Source organism: Bombyx mori, chromosome 9 (assembly GCF_030269925.1).
Source record: "Bombyx mori chromosome 9, ASM3026992v2".
NCBI lineage: Eukaryota > Metazoa > Arthropoda > Insecta > Lepidoptera > Bombycidae > Bombyx > Bombyx mori.
In genome coordinates, this window is record NC_085115.1 from 11,846,777 (window position 1) to 11,873,303 (window position 26,527).

General features: G+C 38.5%; 1 protein-coding gene and 1 long non-coding RNA gene across 11 annotated transcripts in view; one reads left to right on the forward strand and one right to left on the reverse strand.

Annotated features, from left to right (window-relative positions):
• LOC101744043 (uncharacterized) overlaps positions 1-26,221 on the forward strand; it is a 123,743-nt gene extending 97,522 nt beyond the window's left edge. For 2 of the 10 annotated variants that reach the window (XM_004931082.5, XM_012694723.4), the window contains 3 exons: positions 18,746-19,045; positions 21,469-21,588; positions 21,785-26,221. In XM_004931082.5, coding sequence (XP_004931139.3) covers positions 18,746-19,045; positions 21,469-21,588; positions 21,785-25,960 — 4,596 coding nt within the window. In that variant the 3' untranslated portion in view covers positions 25,961-26,221. Of the gene's footprint in view, positions 1-1,739; positions 2,047-12,573; positions 12,926-18,745; positions 19,046-21,468; positions 21,589-21,784 lie in introns of those variants that run through there. The other 8 variants (XM_062670169.1, XM_062670167.1, XM_021351257.3 and 5 more) reach the window with 8 other exon arrangements.
• Positions 562-1,719, reverse strand: LOC134199393 (uncharacterized). The gene is made up of 2 exons (XR_009973874.1): positions 1,397-1,719; positions 562-1,198 (listed from the first exon to the last, which is right to left on the reverse strand). It is a non-coding gene; the product is annotated as an uncharacterized LOC134199393 (long non-coding RNA).
• Positions 26,222-26,527: the final 306 nt, after the last annotated feature.

The following is a 26,527-nucleotide window of genomic DNA, read 5'->3' on the forward strand; positions in this document are numbered from 1 at the left end:
AATTACTAACTTAAGTTAAATACAAAATATAATCTGTATTTTTTTCAATAGTGCACCATGATTAGCACAAAATATATTCATCAATTTAAATAACATATCTATTATAGAGAAATGTAAGTAAATACCCTTTGATTGTACTCATTACTCAATCGTAGAGCGTAATCGTATTTTTTGAGCAATAAGTCGAGAGTGTCCCGTACCTTCGATCAATAATACTACTAGATTAGGGACCAGGAACAAAAATAAGACGCTCGAGTGGCCACGTTTTCAGACCCGAAAACATCTTCATTTCTTAGAAAAAAGGTTAATAATGTTAACGACTTCAGTTTATTATAAACCTTAATGCTTAAGCATAAAGTTTAATTACCATTGCAAAATATATTTATTTAGGTCCTTTCGTCAGAGAAAGAATATTGTGGCATAAATTTAAAATGTCACTTGAACATAAAAAGTCATCAGTACAAAAATATTTATTCTAAAGTGATACATAAAGACTAATCAATAAGGTTAAAAATATTTGTTTAAAATTTCGTGCTTATTGTATTGTGGAACTAGATGTAGTTCTTGGTATTACATTTCAATGCTCAGAACACAGTAAGTATTGAAAGACGTAGAGTTGCAGAATATATTTGTTTTAGGTTTGTTTTGTATGGTCGCAACTATTTTTGACCGATTCAAAAAAGTTGTAGATAATATTTTACATTGCCGCTATTACAACAAATAGGTAATAAATAATAAAATTGAATAAAGTAAAAAAAAAAAGAAAGGAAACAAGGGAACAACAACGTTTTCCACGTATTCTTTATACAGAAGTAATTAAAACAATTTTTTTTTTGTTTAATTACCTTTAAACAGATTCAGCTTGTTATAAAGCTGTTTTTTAGAAGTCATTTTTATATGAGCGGTTTCTTTTTTACAAATATAATGTAATCTTATATTAAAGAATTTTTCTATAATCAGTTTAATTTAGGCTTATTTTATGGCTGTGTTCGTTTCCCCCAGAAAACAAATCCTTTTCAGCATATACGCTTAAAATATTTACACATACATATAAAGTTTTTATAATACTTTTTTGCATTGATTTGCCACCACCATTGAACAATTCTAGAATTTTTATAAGGGTTCTATATTTCTTATCCTCCTTCTTTCGCGACAATATATATCCATTGTGCACAGTGAAAAGGGGCTACTAGGAAATCTACAAACAAAAATAACATTATAAAATAACAAAACTACTCTATGCATTCCCTGTTCAAGAATAGGTGATGTTTGTTACAATAGTTGGTGCCTTGTTGCAAACATTGGCCAAACAATTACAATATTCGTAAATTGAATTTTATTTACTATATAATTCTGTTTATTATTTTATGAAATTCACTTAATAATATAAACTTACCAAAAAAATATATTCCTTCCAAAACCTTGGTGTTACGGTGGTTTTTTACTCCGTTTTTGAACGCGCAGTGCAGCGGTTTGACGTCTTAGTGTTGGCTATGATTGGACCATACTAATTTGAAATAAGACCACAAATTTATTTGTGGTCTTATTTTTCGGGCCGTTTTTGAAGCGCTTATCGCGAATCTAGTAGTATTATTGATCGAAGTCCCGTACCCAAAACAAGCCTGAGATCGTATCTTTCCGTCTTGCTCGCACTCGTGCGCTCCCGTACTTGCCAGTGAAGCCTGCGAATGCTGTACCCCTCGCACACATGCGCCCGCACAGCCTGCCACCGTAGCCATATAACAGTCTAATGCACGCTGCCTTAGTACATTGGCGTGTATGTGTTTCTTTTTAAATAAAAAAAGACGACATTTGCGGAATTTTGCTATCGTGTTATTAATGAAGCATAATAAATAGTGCAGTGTGAAAGATTCTAAAGTTTTTTTTTTTTTTTGTTAACCAGTGAAAGGTTTGCGTGCAAATCCCAAGTGTCAAAGGTCATTATCATTTAATAACTGTGTCCTAATGAAGTGAGCGGTGTGAGTTTTATATTAGAAGTGATTCGGTGAATTGGTTTGTTGTTAGCCTTGTATCGGACAGGTGATGGTTGTTATATGAATACAACACTAATGTTATTTGAATACGACAGTGCAATAAATAAACGCGACACGAAAACCTCAGGGTTGCTCACGAATTATTCTAAATTAATTAACACGCATTCAATAAAAATTTCCAATGCCTTGCGTATTGAATTACGACAGAACTTACCTTGCAATAAACGTGTCTAATCTATCTCGTAAAACGATACTATCATAGAGACAGTCCTATTTACCTATGTCCGAAAAACGCAATACCGAATTAGGTTCGAAAGAAAATATTACGCGCGTATTTATAATTGATGCGAATTGAGTTGTTAATTTCCATTGTTCGTTCACCTACGTAAGACATCTGTTTTAGTTGATATTGATATAGCTCGCCAAAAGTACTGCCCACGTGTGCAAACTTTGTTATGAATGCGCTCATTGTCCTGTTTCGAAAACTCCCACTGACTGACGACTGGTTCGAGGTCAGAAACCCTTTTGTTATCCTATTCTAAGATAACGCGATAATGCTAATGTTAATTTTAAATCCAAGCGAAACTAACCAATCGAAAATTTGCAAATACCATGTGGCTGTCGTAGTTTTGTTAGTAGTTTGTTCCTTTAAATTCGTAATCAATATTCAATATGTCGATAATGTTTATGGAGTACCTTGCGTAATAGTTTTACAATGTGATTCAATTAAAAGTCGCATGTATAACAAATCGATAGCGATAACGTGAGCCCGGCACTAATAGAAGCCTCCGAGTTCATCACACTCGAGATGCGATAACTCGTTCTTATTTCCCCTCATTCGACTTTTACTAGTTCTTGTAATTGGCCTCTGCGTACGCCGCCGCTCCGTTACTTCAGCGAACTTCATTAAGATATTGAATTAAAATAACCAAAATAGTATTTTCTGAAGCTATCGCGGGTCGTAAACGTAATTGAATATTATTTAATAATAAATAAATAATAAATAAATATTTTACTAGCAATCACGCCACGTTAACTGGTCCCGTGATAAGTTCGTAAAGAACTTGTGTTACAGGTACCAGATAACGGATATAAATGTAAGATTTTTATTATACACATACATATATTTAATATACATCCATAACCCTGGAATAGACATTTATATTTATCATACTAATATCTTCCCTTGGCGGGATTCGAACCCGCGACCCCCTTGTGTAGTGACCATGTCACTTACCACTACACTAGACGGCCGTTGACCAAGACTATAGTAAAACAAACCCGAGGTTATACCGTAAAAGTTTTTTAAGCAACTTCTTACAAACTGCAGTGGTGATAGAGAATTTTCTGCGGTTTGGGCATGTTGAATTTCTCGCATTGCAGTTCGAAATGGTGTTTCCCGAGCGCTATGACATGTCCTTCTTCAAACGAGGCTTGTGGAGAGTATTAAGCGGTGGGCAGCGGCTTGGCTCTGCCCCTGGCATTACTGAAGTCCATGGGCGACGATAACCACTCACCATCAGGTGGACCGTGTGATCGTCTGCCTACAAGGGCAATAAAAAACAATAAAAAAATTTAGGATAACAATTGCTCCAATGCAATATTTGTTGATCTCATGTTTCATACTAGATATTGGCGTTCTCTTTGTGCTATACACGTTTATCACAAACAAATAAACTTCGAATGATACGTTCGTTAGTTATAAGTTTTTAAAACTTTTCCTAAAACCGTTTGCTCTGAGTCAAGCTTGTTACATAAAACTATAGATGAACCGAGTCACAATTTGTTCACCCGATGAGTCAAACATATTTCGTAAACGGCCAAGGTAGAATCTCTCTTTGTTAGCGTCCGTTTCCATATTTTGAAGCAATTTATTTGTTCTACACAGACTGTAGGTACATAAAGTTTTAACTTGAGTTTTACATTATACAAATTACACTTTTCGTGTCATCTATACTAATATTATAAAGAGGAAAGATTTGTTTGTTTGTTTGTTTCGAATAGGCTCCGAAACTACTGGACCGATTTGAAAAATTATTTTTCCATTAGAAGCCGACATTGTCCCTGATGAACATAGGCTACTTTTTTTTTTTTTTTTTTGTTTCATGTGTGTTTTAATGCTTCCGAAGCGAAACGAGGGCGGGTCGCTAGTTTTAATTAAAACAAAGAAATCTAAAATTTATCGGTTTCGTTAACAAGATAATGTAATATATTATAGCATTAGCAACAGTTATAATTCAATAAACTAAATGACTAATGAATAATTTGAAATCATCCCAACATATGTTACAGTTTCGATCATAATATCTTTACCGGTGGTGAAAGTGTTGTGAGCTCGTATGCGTCGACAAAAATTTTAGTACTAAAGTAATCTTTAATTTCAATTTTGGGAAGTAGGATCAATCTTATTCCAATGAAATTGTAACTACAACCTCACATCTGGAGGTGATGGTACAGTACTTATTAGATGCATTCGGTGTACGCGTGTAATGGATTTTGGTAATTGATAAATAGTCAGATGAATCATGAGTATATTTCCCTCAAAAACAATTAATTTAATTTCGTAAATAATTTCATAAGAGTCTTTATGAAGTCGCAACGATTAAATCGTCCAAAAGAATAATTATAATAATTGCTACAAGCAATCATTGTTTGCCGGCACACGCCTAGCAACTCCCTGTATTTACAACATTATAATTATTTATTATTGTACCATCTGCCTCGAACATGTGCACTTGATTGTACCTTTTGGGCATTGGTTTCTATTTTGTTCAAATGCAACCTGCCCGGTGATGTTTATTGAAATATATAATTTAACTTGCATATTAATCAATTCTTAAGTTATGTTTCTTATCGAAAGTAATATTATCTAATAATATGCGACTTTTTTAACACCTGATTCATCCAATCCATAATAGTATTAAAAATACGACAGTGATTCTTTGCTTTTTTATTAGTTATGCTTTCACATCTTCACTACTCAACTAATCATTATACGTATGCGTTGTCAAGACTACGGAATCAAATATTGGGTGCCGCTTATGCAGATAGACTAATTTTTGCTTTTTTCCTACTGATATTTTAAGAAGTAATTTAACTTAGTTTTACTTTAGCAAATACTTAGGGTTCCGTGAAAAAAACCATGAAACAAGGACATGAAATGACAAAATTCGACAAACACAAGATCCGATTCAAATAGGGAAGTTTTTTTTTTTTTTTTTTTTTTATTGCTTAGATGGGTGGACGAGCTCACAGCCCACCTGGTGTTAAGTGGTTACTGGAGCCCATAGACATCTAGAACGTAAATGCGCCACCCACCTTGAGATATAAGTTCTAAGGTCTCACTATAGTTACAACGGCTACCCCATCCTTCGAACCGAAACGCATTACTGCTTCACGGCGGAAATAGGCGGGGTGGTGGTACATACCCGTGCGGACTCCCAAGAGGTCCTACCACCAGTGATTACGCAAATTATAATTTTGCGGGTTTGATTTTTATTACACGATGTTATTCCTTCACCGTGGAAGTCAATCGTGAACATTTGTTGAGTACGTATTTCATTAGAAAAATTGGTACACGCCTGCGGGATTCGAACACCGATGCATCGCTACACTCGAATGCACCGGACGTCTTATCCTTTAGGCCACGAAGACTTAATTATTATTCGGTTCGGTAGGCGCGGCTAGGCTCTGCCCCTAGCATTGCTGAAGTCCATGGGCGACAGTAACCACTCACCATCAGGTGGGCCGTAAGCTCGTCTGCCTACAAGGGCAATAAAAAAAATATATATCAGATGTTTGTTCTTAATAAGGTCAATTCTCACCTTTCTCTTTTTCTGTGACTATATTTTATTGAAAATAAGGTTCGTAGGTAACAATAGCCCAAGGTTAGAATTGCGAAAGGTTGAGTGAACGATGAAAAGATCGCATATTTGACCGGAGCCGCCTCCTGAATGGGCTTTTTCGAAGAAACAATGACGTAACGGCACGCAGAATATGAGGAAAACGCAAGCCTTTTACTTTGTATAGAAGAAAGGTTATATCTTCTGTACCAACTAATCAATCGCTCAAGTAAATGCAATTCTTATACGTAAATACATATTTTCGTATCATCCGCCACGGTTATAAATTTAGAATTCACCGTGGCCTAGAGGATAAGACGCGCGGTATAGTTGTATTGAGCAATGCGGCCGATGTTCGAATCCCGCTGCATGTACCCACTTCTAACGAAACACGTAGTGAGTTTTCACGAATGAGTTTTTGAGTCCGGTAGGTACCACCGCCCCGCCTATTTCTGCCGTGAAGCAGTAATGCGTTTCGGTTTGAAGGGTGGGGCAGCGGTTGTAACTACATATACTGAGACCTTAGAACTTATATCTCAAGGTGTGTGGCGCATTTACGTTGTAGATGTCTTTGGGTTCCAGTAACCACTTAACATCAGGTGGGCTGTGAGCTCGTCCACACACATAGGGAATAAAAAAAAAAAAACATCGTGCAATAAAAATCGAAACCGCAAATTTTTATAGGTTCGTGTTATTTTTGGTGGTATACAAGGTCTCATGATGGGTGTTGCGATTGCACCGACTTCTGCCATTTAAAAGTTAAGTGTTCAGAATTGAATTTCAATTCCGGTAGAATGAATGAGTCAATCGTCATACAATATAATTGAGACTTCGATTTCATAACTTAAGGTGAGATGCGTCATTTAGTGATGTGTATGCCCTCCGGTAGCCACTTTGTTACACCGGGTGTGCCGTCAGACAATTCACGTATCTTATTATTATTTTATACCTTTAAACGAGCAATTCTTGTATATAATATATAATCTGAATCTCAGAAACGGCTACAACGATTTTCACAAAATTTAGTATACAGGGGATTTTGGGGGCGATAAATCGATCTAGCTACGATTTATTTTCAGAAAGTGTTATTTTATTCGTGTTTTCAACAATCAACTCTTCCCGACATCTATTGGCGAATAATAATACTATTTTTCTTAATTGGGGGCAATTAACTGCTTTAAAGACAACAAGATGGCGTTATCAAAAAAAAAACCGAGCAAAGCTCGGTCATCTTCTAGTGTACGTGTTTGGGCTTGGTTCTTTTGTTTTTTATATTTTTGAGCGCAATCGATATGAAAGTCTGTGTCTTTGTAGTTATAATATTTTGTAGCACTATCTTCCTGGAGTGGCCACTCCTGTCTTCTTTCTTTTTATCTTGATGAAACACTTTCAGTTTTTTAAGTACTTAATTAGCTGCACTCAGTATTCACTACTTTTTCGCGATCGCACAATTTTGATGCGCGCGATTCAAACTCGACTTTAAAGTAACATTGATATAGGAGGGGAAAGGGGCGGGACTATATCGATGCGCTCTCAGTTACGTTCAAAAATATTAATGCTAATTATCCATTGCAGATAGCGTAAACAGTACGTAATAATACAAAGCTACGATTTTTTTTATTGCTTAGATGGGTGGACGAGCTCACTGCCCACCTGGTGTTAAGTGGTTACTGGAGCCCATAGACATCTACAACGTAAATGCGCCACCTACCTTGAGATATAAGTTCTAAAGTCTCAAGTATAGTTACAACGGCTTTACGAATATTGTAGCGTGCAAATATAAATCATAATGCTTTAAGTTAAGACACATTGAGGTCGTTATAGTTTAAACAGTCAGTCGGATCATATACAATAAGATAAGTTAACGTTACGCCTCTCAGTATTTATTATGAACTAGCGAAACCCGGTCACGATCTGAAGTGATTCTACCTAAGTGTATAAAAAAAAGATATTCCTTAAAAACTTATGGCCATATGTCGTTGATAATAATGCGATAACTGTTGCATTATGCACCAAGGTTTTCATTCTCAATTTTCATCAAAATCAAATGAATGGTTAACGAACGCAGAGTGGACAAACATACAAACCTTAATTTTTATTCAGATTAGTGCATCGAGCATAATTCTAAAGTGCTAGAAATACTAAGATTCATTTACAATCAGATTATGATATTAAAGTAGATGGAAATGAAAATGTGGATTGTAACGATTCTCGCGTGTTATATAAGTAGGTTATTAACTGGATCGCACGTGAGAACGTCTCACGATGTGTCTCATTGACGCTTTCATTAATACCTTTCTTCCTGTTTGTAACGCGAATAAACGATTGTTATTAGCTAATAAGTGTTTTTTTAGTATATATTTTAACGAATTTCGCTTTTCACATCCGTTTTTAGTTAACACAGAACTTTGATTCAAACTTTTTATATTTGCCTTTGTTTTTGTAAATACATAGTCTTTTAGCGGCAATTACTAGTGGTGGGGCGTCTTATAAGCTAGCACAGATAGGTACCATCTAAAGGTGGGTGGCGGTATTAACTTTGTTGCTGTTAATGGGCTCTGGTAACCACTTAACACCAGGTGGCTAGTGAGCTCGTTCAACCGTCTAAGCAATAGAAAGTATTGTAGCGGCTTTTTACCAGCTATAAGCTAAGCTATAATTAGCTGAGACTAATAGACTTGAGTATCGAGTGCAACTATTTATTTTTCCCGACCTAGTCGCTGGTAGGCTAAGGGGCTATTTCAGCTACGCCCGGACGGGTGTAGGTGAGCTCACGGGTTCACCTTGAGAGAATATGCTAACACTAGGTCTAGCCAGCACAGTGCTTCGCAGAATTGAGAATTATGAAGTCATCGTGGCCTAAAGGATAAGACGTCCGGTACATTCGTCTTGAGCGCTGCACCGGTGTTCGAATCTCAGGCGGGTACCAATTTTTCTAATGAAATACGTACTCAACAAATGTTCACGATTGACTTCCACGGTGAAGGAATAACATCGTGTAATAAAAATCAAACCCGCAAAATTATAATTAGCGTAATTACTGGTGGTCACCCATCTAAGCAATAAAACAAAAATTAAAAAAAAAGGATGGACCGCTTGATCGGAATTGCGGCCTGCTTATAAGTGCACTGAAAAAACCACTAAAGGATGCTATGGAAATATGTAATTGGAGTTGGCATAATAATATTTTCATTCAGAGGCTATTATTTTTACGATCTTCTAACTTATAAGATAGTCAATTTTAATTTTAGGGAAAATAGTAAATGCAATCACCGATAGGATTCTGATGGACATCTTCGCAAACATGCCGCAGCCGCCCATTGACGTTTGCCCAAAATAAAACACGATCGTAAATTTGTTGTTAGCTTATTAGGAACAGTGCACACGGCTCTCTTCCATTCAACTTTGAAACGATATTTTTAAAGCGTGTAGGCTTTGCATAATTAATTATCCTTGAACGGAAATCATCGACCCGATTCACAAGAACGAAAACAACTCCGTATCACCTTATAAACAAATTATATAATAAACAAGTTCACATCAAAATTTTGAATAAATTTAGTTTCCAGTTTTAGATTCCTTTTTGGAGTTTACTCCTTTAGAATCGATTTACATATATAGGCCCGGGGTATGAAAATTATGGGGACCAAAATCGTACTAGCATGTCACACGAAATGCGTTATGCGCCTGATTGGCTCCTGATTGCGTGATGCGTGCGCGCGCCAATCAGGAGCCAACGCGCGGCCGCGTTATTGCAGGTGACGCCGGGCTGCTGCGCCGGCAGTCCGCCACAAAGCCTCGTACTGATCGCGCGTTTCTCTCATTATTGTATTTTCATATATTTGTTAGTCGTTTGTTTTGTGTCTCGTTAATTTGTTAATGATCTGTAGTGTATCGTGTTGTCGTAATATAGAACTATTTCTCGTATTGTTTCGTTTAATTTTTTATATCCAGTAAACTCCAGTCGTGCGTCGGAGCGGACACACACACTTTTTGTTTTTTTCTTCTCTTTTTAAAACTGAGATGGGCGAACTAGAATGGTCACTGGTACCCATAGATAACACAAATGGTAATGTTTCCACCCACCTAGAGACGTGAAGCTTAACTCTTAATAATATTTCATAACGGCTGTTTTATGATTCCAAGGAAGGATTTATTATTGCTCCGTAGACTAACAAGGAAGGTGGTACCCATACTCACAATACCCTCTACCGCAAGTATAACTACTGAATTTATTTAGACTCTTACATTCGTCTTTCATTACTGATGATAGGACATCTTGTGAGTCCGCACGGATAGGTACCACCATCCTGCCCATTTCTGCCGTGAAGCAGTAATGTGCTTCGGCTTGAAGGGTGGGGCAGCCGTTGTAACTATACTTGAGAACTTAGAACTTGTATCTCAAGGTGGGTGACGTATTTGTGTTGTAGATGTCTATGGGCTCCAGTAACCATTTAACACCATGTGGGCTGTGAACTCGTCCATCCATCTAAGCAATAAAAAAAAATTCTTCGTAACTGCAAAGGTTAAACTGCTTATCGTCTTTATAGATCGACCAGTATACGGCCCATCTGATGGTGAATGTTTACTGTCGCTTTAAAGCAAGCAATGCCACCGCAAGCGGCTGTCTGCCTCTACCTAGTTTCCACAAACCTCGTTTGAAGAAGGATATGTCACAGCGCTCAGGAAACACAAACTTTATAAAACTAAAAAACCATATTATGTAAAAATAACATCACCGTAATTGATGAGTAATCAAATTAACATATTTATTACGCTTTTCCGTTTACAATACATTTAAGTAACGCATTCGTGTGAACAAAATTTTGCCTTAATACGTCGTACTGTCCCGCTCGATCTTCGCACATTAAGATACATAAGAGCAGGATAGTTACAGGAACGAGGGGCTTTTTATTATATTCAATTTTAGACGTCATAAGAAAAGGAAACTCATAATTGAGCGCGGTGAACTGCGATGTGTTAAACATGTCTCTCTTTCCCCTCTCTATTCAAATTGTTAATATTTAAAAAACAACTTTAAGATTTCGTTACTAAATCATATTATCCCTACTTATTCTATATGATATGTGAAAATGAGTTTGTTTATTTCCTTAAGCTTTCATGTCTCATTTACTCATCTGATCATTATAAAACTTTGCTTTTATTTTTTATTGCTTAAATAGGTCGACAAGCTCACAGCCCACCTGGTGTTAAGTGGTTACTGGAGCAAATAGACATCTACAACGTAAATGCACCACCCACCTTGAGATATAAGTTCTAAGGTCTTAGTATAGTTACAACGGCTGCCCCACCCTTCAACCGAAACGCGTTACTGCTTCAAGAGAGAAATAGGCAGGGTGGTATCTACCCGTGTGGACTCATGAGAGGTCCTTCCTACCACCAGTAAACTTAATTATATACTTTATCAGGCAGACAGCATTTATTGTTTTTCCTGCATTAACTGGAAAGAAACCATGTTTAACAACTAGTAATATATTTAGGTTTCAAAAATAATAGAACGACAATGAAAAAAAAAAGCGGAATTAAACCGTAAAAATAATCGTAGTTGTAAATTTAATTCACGTTTCTTCCAGATTTTTTTACGCGTCTAATTTCATTCTTATTTTAATTTTAACTTAAAACTAAGTGATGAATTATTACATATTTTGGCATATTTTTGGCTATAAAATGTTGCATGGGCATCATATATGAATCGCGGTCACTCATGCATGCATGAATTGACCCGTCGTATTTTAAAACTTAACATGTTTACAAAGTGACTCACGTAACGAGAAAGTTCATAAGTCCACTTGTATTGCCCTACAAAAAATGTTTACTGTATTAGTAGTATAGAACCTTCGTCAATGTTAAGTTGACTATTTGTCGACATGTTTTATTTGGTCATATTTTGTTACATTCGTCTATGACTCATTGGAATATTTAAAGAATTGGATCGTATGGGAATTGTCTCGGGTGTGTGTTAAATGTAATAAATTTGTTACAGATATATGTTAAAAAAATCTCGAAAACAAAATAATCTGAATTTACAACAATACACCTTGAACTATAAATAAAGTTTCATTTCACCAATACAGGTACAATAATAGTCGTTCAAAAGTTTTATGTTCGTATATTTTATCACTCAAAGTACAAACTAAAGCTCGTAGTCGTAGAACGTTAGAAGAAAACAACAATAAGTTAGACAGGGATAGACAAAGTCCCACGTGAGTTATACTGACAATGGAGTAAAAAATATCGTAGGTACCTGAGAGGTAGACGCGCGCGATGCCCGCCCCCGTACCTCTAGACAAGTCCAAAGCCTCTAAAGGCAGTGTACTCTAAGCCTCCGTAGCGGCAATAGCGTGTATACACACGGTATACTAAGTAGGGTTCCACGTGAATTTAAAAACAACTGCATATAACACATCAAAGTGCTTTCTTATATGCTCGTGTATCGTGCGCCGTGTGTAACGGTGCGACCACCTGTCGCGATGCACCTTATAGACAACTGGCATTTTCGCGCCTAAACTTTTTCATTGTATTCAAAGTGTTCTTAGTAAAACACGTATGTGTTGCGTGCGTGCAAATAAAATTTAATAGTCGATGCTAGTGAGGATAGGAATATCTCTGCGTTCGCGCATCGCGTTGAATTCAAGTGTCCTGGGAGTACGTGTACGGTTTACTTATTGCCGTATAAGTCGTGAATATTGCATATGTATGTGTATAACAACGTTGAGTGTGTAGCCATTGTGTCCGATCACGAACATCACGACTGGAGATCGAATGCGGATTAAATAAATTTCGTTGTGATTGTACAAGCGATGCGGACTAGTCGGTGAAATGATAAAGTTTCGGTACAAACGTAAAGAGGCGAGCGATGGTGGAGGAACTAGTGGAACGGCGATACAGAAGCAGAAGATCGAGGGTCTGCGAGACCGGGAACTGTTACCTCCTAAGGACATGCTGTTAGCTGGCTCGCTGGCCGGAGTGAGACATAATACGCTCCCGCGCTCGCGTCCGCCGTCATCCTGCAGACGCGACGCACCCGAACTTCAGCTTATCAGTTCAACGACATTGTCTTTGTTTAGAGTAAGTCTAGTTATTTTATTTAAATCTTTCAATGTTATTGAACAAAACAGTATAAAAGTTCTAAAAATAAATCGAAAAAAATTCCCAAAAGGAACACAGATTGAGATCACAGATTAATATTTAAAATACTCTAATTAGTATTTTACATCAATTTGATTTACGAACTAACTAAGTGATAATCTAGCTAGCTAGCTATAATTTATAGTAACGGAAACATTTCCTTAGTATTTAGAATAAAATAAAACAAAACAAAATACTTCATCTTCTTCTCATTCTTCAAATTTGGGAAGCTTTCGTAACGAAAAGTACTTGAAGTTCTAAAAACAAAATTAAACGTAACTCAACTATGAAACATACATTTGCATACTGGTAATAAGTAATATGTATTTGTTAATGCGAAGCTTGTAAATGTATTGTGCGCGCGACGAACCGTCTGAGACGATTTGTCGCACCGCACGCACCAGGCATTGTTCATAGCATTGCCCAATAGTCGGTAATTAGTAAGGTAAAAGCTTTTGTAAAAGTTGAGTATGATTGTTGACAGCTTTTTTCCGTCGTCGTATGGTGCTTACGGATAAGCTTCATACCATCCCGTCTGCGTCTGTCGTGAAGCAGTCTTGCGTTCTGGTTTGAAGAGTAGGATAGTCATTCTACAGTAATACAATCATAAAATAATACTGCCACCAACCTTATTTTAGCACTTTTATTATTGCATTGTTTCTATTACGTAATATTGAGATTCGTACTCAATATTATCCCGCCATTGTCAACTATGTATTCTCCTATTATAATATAACAATTACCAATTTGTAAGATTTTCATCAGAATACTTGGGTGCTTGCTAATAAAATACACGACTTGAATTTAAAAGTCGTACAAAAAATGATAATATTGATTTCCATTTGACTTGATCTAAATGAAAAATGATAGAGATCTAAAGACAGCTGAGCACGATGTTACTGGTGGTAGGACCGTTTGTGAGTCCGCGCGGTGCCTATTTCTGCCGTAAAGCAGTAATGCTTTTCGGTTTGAAAGGTGGGGCAGCCGTTGTAATTATACTTGAGACCTTAGAACTTATGTCTCAAGGAGGGTGGCGCATTTGCGTTGTGGATGTCTATGGGCTCCAGTAATCACTCAACACCAGGTGGGCACTGAGCTCGTCCAGCCATCTAAGCAATAAAAAAAAAGCTCTGATGTTGAGTGGTTACTCCTGTAACAGTCTTTAGACATCACAACCTTGAGACGTGAGCTCGAAGGCGGTATTATTATGAACAATGACTGTCACACCTTTAAAACCGGAACACATAGCTACTTCGCGGTAAAAATAAAGAGGATAATACTTTTCCGTGCGGGCTCATAATACTCATTACAATCTGGTTTTTAATTTTGTTACTAACCATTATCAAAGCGCAGATGACTATTTACTTTACATGTCAATTTAAGTGGCCGTCAAATACATTCAAGACGGACTATTGTCTCCGACTCCGTGACGATCGCTAAGATAACACAAAAACCTTTATAGTAATTTGTTATTCATATTTCAAGCACGTATGACGTATACACCTTTATGCTTTTAATTTATTATTAATATTTATGAGTTGAATCGTTAAGGAACTTTGTGAGTTTTCTATGTAAAAATATCACGTCCTGCTGTAGGACTCCTGCTTGGTAAATAATACCGATTTATTTGATTTTCTTATACAACTGTGAAGATTTATAATTACAAAAAGCTTTGCACTTAATTAATCGATTAGAAATTTGAGACGGATTAAGAAGAGAGCAATTAATTGATTTCCGTTATCTTATAACAAAGGAATAAATAAAAATTATAAGATCTCGTATTATTTTATTGTTATTTGACGTAAAGCAACAATGAAGAAAAATAATATCGAAAGAATGAGTTTCTGGAAATTTTTTGGATTCTTGAGTACAATATATTTAAAATTATAAATATCAGATCACATTTATTCACTTCTAAGTCGCTCCCGATTTTCGTTAATGAGCCCGTTCTATGGCTCTCCTTGTCCACTTTAAGCCTCAATGATAAATCCTTTTACAATAAGTAAGTGGTGTATATATTTAGCACTAACAGACAAGTACTAAAGCAAACAGAAATCACGAGAAGCAGGGTCATGATTGTGTGCTACCTTTGGGAAGTCTCACGCCATAATACTGTGCGAAATTCTAACCGCATTCTCACAGTATATTTCTTTTTTGCTCCTATTAAAATAATGTACTTACTGCTTTGCAGAAATAAGCTCCTTTTAAATAAAGCGTACGGCTCAAAGTTAATAATAATATTTTGAGAAAGATATTTGTACTTATTTAGACAGAGAAATTTCGTTTTTATTTCTTTGGCAATAAGGAATTTGGCAAAAAAACCGTTTTGCTATTTAATAGTCACTTAGTACTGCCTCTATCCTGTTAGTTTCTAGTTAAACTTAATTAAAACTATTAGCATTTGTAATTTAATATTTGCAATGCAGCGCCATTTGCAAATGTATTTGCATGAATGTGTTGTACATTTCCATTGTAAAATAGCATGTATATACAATAAATACCTGCCTTACCAAGATACCGCTTAAGGAATTTTTCTTCAATTCGCACATAAGCTTAGTAAAATATTTACTTTGTTGTTTCTTGATTGCCATGAACTTCATTGACTTGCGCCAATAAGCAGTGGTTTCTTCGTCCGCAGAGTTTCTCGCCGGATCTTATCAGTGGGTTGCAATTCCGATCCGGTAGTAGATTCTGCGAACCATTGCTATTGCTAGGTCTAGTGTTAGTAAATTCTCTCAGGTTGAGCCCGTGAGCTCACCTATCCGTCCGAACGTAGCTGGAATACTCCTCTGTGCTACCAAGCGAATAACTAAGATATTTTCACAGGTGGGTGGCGCATTTACGTTGTAGATGTCTATGGGCTCCAGTAACCACTTAACACCAGGTTGACTGTGAGGTCGTCCACTCAACTAAGCAATAATAATAATAATACTTAGATTTGTGAAAATTTTACGTACTAAATTCCAATCCAAATGCAAGTATCAATTGTTTTAAAAAAATATTGTCACTATTTTCAAACCAGAACCCTCTGGACTCTTCCGCTAGTCTACTACACCAGACAGGGCGGTGGTACTCAACCCGTTCGGATATGCAATGCTGTTATTTTGCTGTTATATAAAATTTCCTAATCAAAAAATTAACAAATTACTCCGTTATAAAACAGTTTATTTACTGTACCGTTAATTATTATCACTCGTTTAACCTGTACGTGCCGATTCGATTTCTATAAAAAAGCAAATGAAATAAAGATTTATCGATGTCAAAACGAATCCGCTACAGTCTTTAGGTCCCATTGTTAATCTTACATCGCTAAATTATCAATTTAAATCGTTTTTAAGTTTTATAGAACAAGAGAATACTTTACGCTTTATACTGGTGGTAGGACCTCTTGTGAGTCCGCGCGTGTAGGTACCACCACCCTGCCTATTTCTGCTGTGAAGCAGTAATGCGTTTCGGTTTGAAGGGTGGGGCAGCCGTTGTAACTATATTGGAGACCTTAGAACTTATCTTAAGGTGGGTGGCGCATTTACATTGTAGATGTCTATGGGCTCCAGTAACCATTTAACACCAGGTGGGCTGTGAGCGCGTCTACGCATCTAAGCAATAAAAAAAAAGAATCAGTTCCAATTATCGGCATTGTCAAGAACTTAACATAACAATCTTTCGAAGCAGTATATTAAATTATTTCAATTCTAAGATAGCTCATGTATTTTTTTATTATTATCTGGTTTTCAATTAATAATAAATGCAAGGCAGTCGAAGTTACAAGCTCCCGCTAAATGCATCACAACCGGAAGGCACGACGCAAGCTGCGTCCGGCTGCGGACCTTAAAGCTTTGTTAAACAATTGCTCATCTTTAAATACTGATTAAACTAACCAGTATTTCATGGGTTTTGTGTATAGAAAAATTAGAGTAAAATTCTAAATGTTTTCTATCGAAGCAGCTAGCTAACGTTAAATAGATAATGAAACTGTCTGTGTTGGATCTATGAGTGGATATGCCGTCAACAATATTTCGAAGTGAAACATATTCCGGTAAACAATAGGCAGAATAATTATAATGAAACCAGCCGTTTTTTTTCTCCTACCTATGCTGATAGCCTTGAGAGGCTATTTCAGCTTCACCCTAACGTGTAGGTGAGCTCACGGGGCTCAAACCGGAGTGTTGCTCACACTGGCCCTAGAAAGAGCAGTGTTCCGCGGAATCTACCACCGGATCGGAAACGCGACCCACTGAAGAGATCCGGCGAGAAACTCAGTGGGCTGTGGGTGAAGCTACTATTTTGAAGTCGTCATGGCCCAAATGATAAGACGTCCGTTGCATTCGTATCTAGCGATACACCGGTGTTCGAATCCCGCAGGCGGGTACCAATTTTTCTAATGAAATACGTATTTAACAAATGTGCACGATTGACTTGCACGGTGAAGGAATAACATCGTGTAATAAAAGTCAAAAACCCGCAAAATTATAATTTGCGTAATTACTGGTGGTAGGACCTCTTGTAAGTCCGCGCGGGTAGGTACCACCGCCCCGCCTATTTCTGCCGTGAAGCAGTAATGCGTTTCGGTTTGAAAGGTGGGGCAACCGTTGTAGGTATACTGAGACCTTAGAACTTATATCTCAAGGTGTGTGGCGCATTTACGTTGTAGATGTCTATGGGCTTTAGTAACCACTTAACACCAGGTGGGCTGTGAGCTCGTCTATACATCTAAGCAATAAGATAAAAAAAATCTAAAAAAATCGCACAAAGCAAAGATAAAAAAATGAAAATACAGCAGTGTGTGTTAAGCGACGTTTCTACTATTTAGTTAACGGCGACCGGTTACGAAATTAAAATGAAGCCGAAAAACACGTTTGTGCGACAAGCGATCAACTCGGCTGGGTCACGAGGAGTTTCTGACCTATAACTCGGCTTTTAACCGTACAATACTGGTTTGTACTTTTATTTTTAGAATAAACGACCTTATCTCTAAAACGGTAGGGACGAAAATCGAAATAAGAAATTGGTTTTCATCATAAAGAGATTGTGGTTTAGTTTTTTTTTTTTTTTATCTGAGAAATCGTACTCATAAACAATACTGTATTGACTGGTCATGTATGTACCTAAATGGTTGGATGCTTTTATTATTTAACATAATAATATGTCAAAGTAATATGTTAGTAAATTATCATAGATACCTATAAACTACTAGCTTTTTCCCGCGACTTCGTCCGCGTGGAATAGTTCACAAATAATGCTTTATTTTAGAACAAATTTGGTTAGCATAAAAAACGTTATAGTGAGCCAACCTTAACATATATTATAGATATATGCTATCGTGGACTTTTTTTTAGATCTTTTAAAGGGGAACAGTTCTGTCACACATTCGCACGCAGCCGAAGCTCTCAAATGGGGAAAAAACCCGATTTTGAAACATTCTTTATTGGTGCTCCGCTTGTATTTGTCTTAGCGTGATGTTATATAGCCTATAGCCTTCCTCGAGAAATGGGCTATCTAACACTGAAATAATTTTTCAAATCGGACCAGTAGTTCCTGAGATTAGCGCGTTCAAACAAACTCTTTAGCTTTATAATATTAGTATAGATAAGTACAGATATAAACAATAAGATGTTTGATAAATAAACATCTATGCTTCAATATTATAGAAATACTGTTTTATTTTTTCCAATACAAATACTTATTTTAAAATGATAAGTTGCAGGTATATCATTTAAAATTACCTAGTTGCTTATGAATATTGCTTTTCATTGTCCACAGGAACTATTCTCACAGTTACAATGGTCCGCGGAACGCGCGCCCGCTGCGGACGCACTCCGCCGAGCTTTGGGAGGTGGTGGGGCAAGATTTCAATTAGGCTGCATGGCGGACGCTAGCGAGTGCTTCGAGCATCTCCTGTTGAGGGTCCACGCTCACGTGGCGGCCGCGGGGGACAGGAGAGACGACGATGCCTGCAGAGCCCCACACTGTGTGCCACATCGCAAGTTTGCGATGATGCTCGTTGAGCAATCTGTATGTGGTGCATGCCAGGCTACGTCTGAACCACTGCCCTTCACCCAGGTGTGTATATAATCTATACTAATATATATATCTACAGTGGTTTTTACGGATGTTCCGTTATAACTACTGAACCATATATCCGATTGACTTGAAAATTGGTATCCATGTAGAAAATACATGTACTTAATGGATAGGCTAATATTTACATGAATGTTGGACTCCTTACACCAGTTGCGGAGTCGTTAATGATGAGAATATTTGTGGGGGTGAGAAATAATAATGTTAATTTTAAATGGCCTGCGAAGCGGACAGATAGAATGATATAATAATGTTTTATTGATTAAAAGAAAAGCAATCTAATTGTGTGTATGTAAGTAAATTGGTAAGTAATTGATATGGTTATAAATATATTTATTGTAGATCTATATTTTTTTTGTTTATTTTTTTCTCTTCATTATAAGAATACTAGCCGTACTCGCCTGCTTCGCTGCGCATTTAAAATTAACATTATTATTTATTGTCATTATTAATTGGGAGTCCTGGAGGGAGTGTATTTTCTACGTGGATACCAAGTTTCAAGTCAATCGGAGGCATAGTTCAGTAGTTATGACGGAACATCCGTAAAAACCACTGTAGATTTATAACTAGTCAGGTCATAAGTATTGTCACACAGTAAAAACTTTTCTTTTAGAATGCTGGCCACAAAAAAGTTTATTGAATTCGAATTTCGAATTGTTCATGAAAATAAAAATGTATACTTTTAGAATTTTACTCATTTTTAAATATGGAGTGGACGCTTAAAGAAGACCGTGTTGCAGTTATTGCGTTGCATCGTTGCGGTTACGCGCCAATTCAAATTTTTAACATACTGAAAAATTTGAATATAACCAAAAGATTCGTTTATCGTACCATCAAACGATACAATGAAGACTCTAGTGTAGATGACAGGTCAAGAAGCGGTCGCCCTCGGTCTGTTAGGACTCCAGCAGTGATAAAAGCTGTGAAGGCGCGAATTCAAAGAAATCCCAAACGTAAGCAGAAACTGTTAGCCCTTCAGATGGGGTTAAGCAGAACCACGGTGAAAAGGGTGTTAAATGAAGACTTAGGGCTTCGGGCATATCGAAGAAAAACAGGACATCGTTTGAATGCTCGTCTAATGGACCTGAGACTGAAGAGATGCTGCGCTTTGTTGAAGCGGTACGCGGGAAAAAAAATCGGGAAATTCTTTTTTCCGATGAACAATTTTTTACCGTAGAAGAGAGCTACAACAAACAAAATGATAAGGTGTACGCACACAGTAGTGAAGAAGCGAGCAACCGTATTCCGCGTGTCCAACGAGGTCATTTTCCATCCTCGCTCATGGTATGGTTGGGAGTTTCTTATTGGGGCTTAACAGAGGTACATTTTTGTGAGAAAGGTGTAAAAACGAATGCAGTTGTGTATCAAAATACAGTCCTGACGAACCTTGTGGAACCTGTTTCTCATACCATGTGCAATAACAGGCACTGGGTATTCCAACAAGATTCGGCGCCAGCTCATAGAGCGAAGAGCACACAAGACTGGCTGGCGGCGCGTGAAATCGACTTCATCCGGCACGAAGACTGGCCCTCCTCCAGTCCAGATTTGAATCCGTTAGATTACAAAATATGGCAACACTTAGAGGAAAAGGCGTGCTCAAAGCGTCATCCCAATTTGGAGTCACTCAAGACATCCTTGATTAAGGCAGCCGCCGATATTGACATGGACCTCGTTCGTGCTGCGATAGACGACTGGCCGCGCAGATTGAAGGCCTGTATTCAAAATCACGGAGGTCATTTTGAATAAACTTTAGTGTCATAAGAATCTATGTTTTGTTAAGTTCATTTTGGTATATGAATGGTTACATCTATATCTATACTTAATACTATAAAGAGGAAAGATTTGTTTGTTTGTTTGTTTCGAATAGGCTCCGAAACTACTGGACCGATTTGAAAAATTCTTTTTCCATTAGAAGCCGACATTGTCCCTGATGAACATAGGCTACTTTTTTTTTTTTTAATTTTTTGTTTTGTTTTATGTGTGTTTTAATGTTTCCGAAGCGAAGCGAGGGCGGGTCGCTAGTAATGAATAAACTTGTTTCAATTATTTTACATTAAACATGTGACAGAATTTATGACCTGACTAGGTATATTAGTATAGATGTTTAAAGGTTTGGTCTATGTTGATAAATCTCTCTGAATATTGTTAATAATAGCACTGCTACATATTCGCCGTATCTTTTCAGAATATCCCTAGATGAACACGATTGACTAGAAGAGATCGCTTTTATAAGACTCCTTATTGTACAAACTATACTTACCTTATTACTTATCTTGACTTATTTTCAATGTTAATTATGTTTTGGAGTGCAATAATATAGTCCCTCTCTATTTGATAATATAATAGCTACCAAGCAAACGATTAAGAATCATGTAATGAATAATCTTTAATTTGCTTTTCCGCAGATGGTACACTACGTGTCAGCTACAGCTTTGACAGCTCAGGCAGCTTTAGGGGAACATGGAGATAGCTTTGGTCTTTTGTTAAAAAAGGCTGGCGGAATGGGTGACATCAGAGATTGTCCTGTAAGTACACGAAGGGACATTAGATATTAAGACATTACTTACACAGTCATATCTATAATATACATAGTAGGTACTCTTGTCTTTATTTTTCGACCAGTTTCATAGCAATAGTTTGAATATAAATATCAAATATCTATTTAATACCAAAGCAAATTCAGTATAGCATTTACTTATTTAAACCTTTTATCGTTTTCAGAACGCATGTGGTGCTAAAATACAAATTTGCCGAACCTTGATGAATCGCCCCGAAGTGGTGTCGATCGGGATGGTGTGGGATTCAGAGCGTCCTTCTGCAGAGCATGTTGCCGCCGTATATGCAGCCATCGGCACAGAGCTGCGGCCCACTGACGCATTCCATGCCTGCGTCGATCGGGCTTGGGCCGCCCGAGCCACTCATCATCTCGTTGGAATTGTGACTTATTACGGGAAACACTACTCAACGTTCTTTTTTCATAGCAAATTGCGCCTATGGATATACTTCGACGACGCTGACGTGAAAGAAATTGGCCCGGAGTGGTCTTACGTGGTCGACAAATGTAGACGAGGAAGATTTCAACCTCTGCTTTTACTTTACGCAGCGGTAGATGGAACGCCGTGCGACACCAGGAATGCACCGAAAGACGTCGTGCCGTTCCCCGCGCCAGAACCCAGACGCGCTATTACACCTGCGCCGGAACGCCCGGCTAATGGGTACGCGAGACGAGCTGTCACTCCGGGACCAGACAATGATAGCGATTACATGAATAGAAAGGTCATGGAGAGCGCAAACATTCTAGACGCACAAGCCGCCAGGCGAGCTCCTTTAGTGCGAAGTCTCAGCACGGGCTCCACATCGGACTCTAATGAACGACCTCGGGCTAGAAGAGATTCTGGCAACTGGAGTGGCGATCGTAACAGTGCATCGTCAGCCTCGTCCTCTACAGCAGAAAGCCCGTACATGTACACTAGGGGTCGCGGCCCTGGGAGTGTTCCAAGTAGTCCCACTCGCAAAGGGGAACTCTCAAGTGGTGGTTCATGCGATGCCGGCTATGATTCGTATTCGCTTTCATCGACAGACAGCTTACCGCTTCAGCAGGGACTGCGCCATAACTTGCAACGTGCACAACAAATGCCGGAGATAAAAACACGAGGTGATTGTGAAGCGCTGTGTTCAGAAGCTGATGCGCTTTTAGAGAAAGCGCGTAAAGCCGAAGAGGCGGCGGATTTTGAAACAGCTTTGGTACTCTGTGACGCCGCTATAGCAAAATCCCGCGAGGCCATGGATGCTCCTTACAACAATCCTCACATGATGGCATTCGCACGAATGAAACAGAACACTTGCGTGATGCGGTCTCGTAATCTTCAAAGGAGAATGGGAGGCATGTCCCGAATATCAGAAGCGCAGCAAACGGCTCCCGTGAGGAATACAAAAAGTGGATTGGAAAACTCACCGGTCACCATTGAAATATACGCAACGCTGCCCAAAAAGAAAAACTCGAAGAAATCTCCAAAAAACATAGACGATGACATTGACAATGTGACCCGTGAGCGGCCGCCTCGTCACAAGTCGCGTGACGAGGAGAAAGGTAGAGAAAAACGCTCGAGAAGCGAAGACAGAAGCCGGGCCAGAAAGGAAATAACTGTCACGGCAGAAAAAAAGGAAGAAGTAACCGAAGACAAAAAGACTAATAAAAAGCAACACAAGATACGAAGAAAGTTATTAATGGGAGGATTGATACGAAGGAAAAACCGATCGATGCCCGATTTAACAGAGGGTGCTGACGGCAACAAAGAAAATTCTAATAAAGAAAAACGTGTCTCCTCCGTTGACGACACTGACGTAGGACGAAAGACGAACGATGATAAATCTCCTTTAAGTGGTTATCTCTCCGAGGGGCACTTGGAGTATTCTGCTGCAAGTGGGACGAACCCTAACTTGGAACGAAGTAAGCTTATGCGCAAGAGTTTTCATGGTAGCGCCGGTAAAATATTGACCGCTGCTAAAGTTCCTCCACCACCACCGGTGCGCACCACATCCCAGCTTAGCGGGACTAAGTACGGATATGTGGATCACAATAATGACAACTACTGCCCCGAAATAGAGGAAGACGGTGGCTTCTCTGAACAATACGGAGATGAACCACAATCTATGCCTTTCCTACATTCCTACGACGATTCACACGTTAATCATTATGATATAATGGAGAGTCCGCAGTCACAAAACTTTCATACTGTTGTCACAAAAGCCATGATCCACCAAGAACAAAGCCCTGTGAAGAGAGACCTCATGCCACCAATACAGCCCTCGCATAACAACATCCAAAACATGAACTTGGCATTTGACAATGGTATGGACGTGGTTGATTGCGCTTTGCCTATGAGTAGATCACCGCCAACATTTGAGCTGCCCCCTTATCCCAGTCCCATGAATTCTGTCAGTCATTCACGTCAGCCTAGTGAAGAGTTTCCGCCACCTCCACCGCCGATAGATTTAACACCTCTGCAAGAGGAACTGCAGAAAATACAAAATATAAATGAAGTTTCAAATACAAATGAAACGCAAGCACCGCAGGGCACACTGTTAGCGCAGTTGCAAGAGAAGCGTAACCAAATTCTTAAAAACGAAAATCTGACTAAACCGCATCAAGTCGAAACAGTTAATCACACTGGCGATAGTTTAGTGAGAGAACTGCAGGCTGCGTTGAAACTTAAAAGATCTGGGTCTCTAGAAGGCCAGCTGTCCAGTCCTTCTGAGAAAACTATCGAGAACAACATCAACGTTAGAAACATTGCGTCCAGATTTGAAAACAACACACAGAACGCACATCCGGATAACGAAAGACCGCATATTTCATTAGCAGGGATGAGCGGAACCCGAGACGTCATAAACTGTTCCGATCAATGTAATATCGGTATTTACAGCAGAAGAGCATCGTCCTCGTCCATTGATGCGAAACAAATGGACCAAGAGATAGCGGATCAGAGACCCGTCCACAATACATATTCCGATCGAAGCAAACCTAAAAAGAAATCGGTCTCTTTCTGTGATCAAGTGATTTTAGTTTCGACCGCTGAAGATCAAGAAGACGATAGCTATATCCCTAATCCGATCTTAGAAAGGGTTTTGAAATCTGCAATGAACAAGCCAGAGCTGACAACGATGCCGTTACAATCGGAAAAGCCCGCATTGCAGCGGCAAGATTCATTCGACAGTCAGTCGTCGCGGTCTACCATATCCTCGCTCTCGCAGAACTCGTTCGTCGGTGCCGATGGAAACCACGCTGAATACGTCCGTCTCCAGAACACTTACCCGACATACCAGACGGCGCAGTCGCGACTCCAACCTCAGTATAACGTGCAGAAAAGTGTTGGAGTGTACGGTACAAGCCCTACAGCACCGCCCAATCAAACGCCAAACGCATTAAACGGCAATCAAATATACCAATCATTGCCGACGAGTGTACCTCAAAACGTTCAGAGCCCGATACCGTACACGCAGCCGCCGCCAGTTTATTCAAACCAGAGTAACGCGAGCCCACCGAACTTTAGTCAAAACCCTGTGAATAGACTGACGCCGACCGCGCAAAACGCCACCTACCCGATAAAACACGCCGCAAACTTGCAACGGAACGTTCCTAACCAATACCCACCAAACCAACGCGCTCAAATTAATCAATTGCCTACGAACGCGTATTACCACAGATTACCCCAAAATTCGACGTCTTCCAATATACCTAACAATAGTCACAATATCAATCGTCAGTATGGCAACACTGTTCCACAAAGCAACACATTACCGTACCAGAGCGTACCGAGCAATACGTCCGCATACCAAAACTACCACAACCCACCGACGAGCTACATGACTGCTGAATATTCTAGTCGATTTCCGCAAACGAACGCGAACCATTATAACCAATCGCCTTATCAAAGGGTTCCGCCGCCGCATGGCGATGTCCCTGTTGACGGTTACAATAACAATACATACCAGAAACTGAATACCAATTATTATGTTGATAATGCGAGTCAACCGCGTGCTGTAGACACGAGGCCGTACCCTCCGGCGCAACGTCCGATGTATAATCAAAACGTTGAAACATCTAACAACGAACAACATGGTCAATTTCAATATACACAAAATAATTATAATAATAATTCGTATCAACACGTGCCAGCCTTGAAGCAATTGCAGAAAAAATCTGTATCGTTTGAGCCCGGCACAAAAGGCGGCACCGATTCACCGGTGCCTCTTCAGTTCAATCCATACCCCTGTGTGGACAACAGTGGAGATAAGACTCCTTGTAATTTGTGCCGTAAAAGAATTGTCACATCTCCCGCCATGTACTGCACGGATTGTGATTACTACATGTCTAGGTTTAAACCTCGTTCGTAGATCATTAATTTTCGTATTAAAAGCTCTGAATATTCTATGGACTGTAATACATTATGATTGTGTATGAAATTATGTATTTGAATACAACGCATAAGAAACGACTGATCTCACCCGGGAATAAATTTATAACTTAGTCTATAAAGCAGTTATGTAGCGTTTAATTAAGTATTTTTATATTATTAAATTAAATCAACGTTGGTTGAAATCGTTTTGTAAAAGAAGTATTATTACTTAAATAAAATAGTAAAAACACATTATCTATGTCCTATGGTTTTATTATTCCTATAACAAATGTTTCAGTAGTAGTAGTTTTATTTTTCCAAATGGAAAGGCAAAGGTGTCGTACCATACAGCCATCTTTTATATACAGTCAAACCTGGGTAAGTGAGAACTGGATAAGTGAGAAAACTCTATAAGTGAGAGTAATAGCCAGGACCCGTCATTTTAAGCTCCCAAAACCTCTATTAGAGAGAAACAGAAACCTCTGTAAGAGAGAGTCGTTTTTCCCTCATGGACCTCCGTAAGTGAGACTGCTACTTATCTATACCTCTATAAGCGACAGTCGAG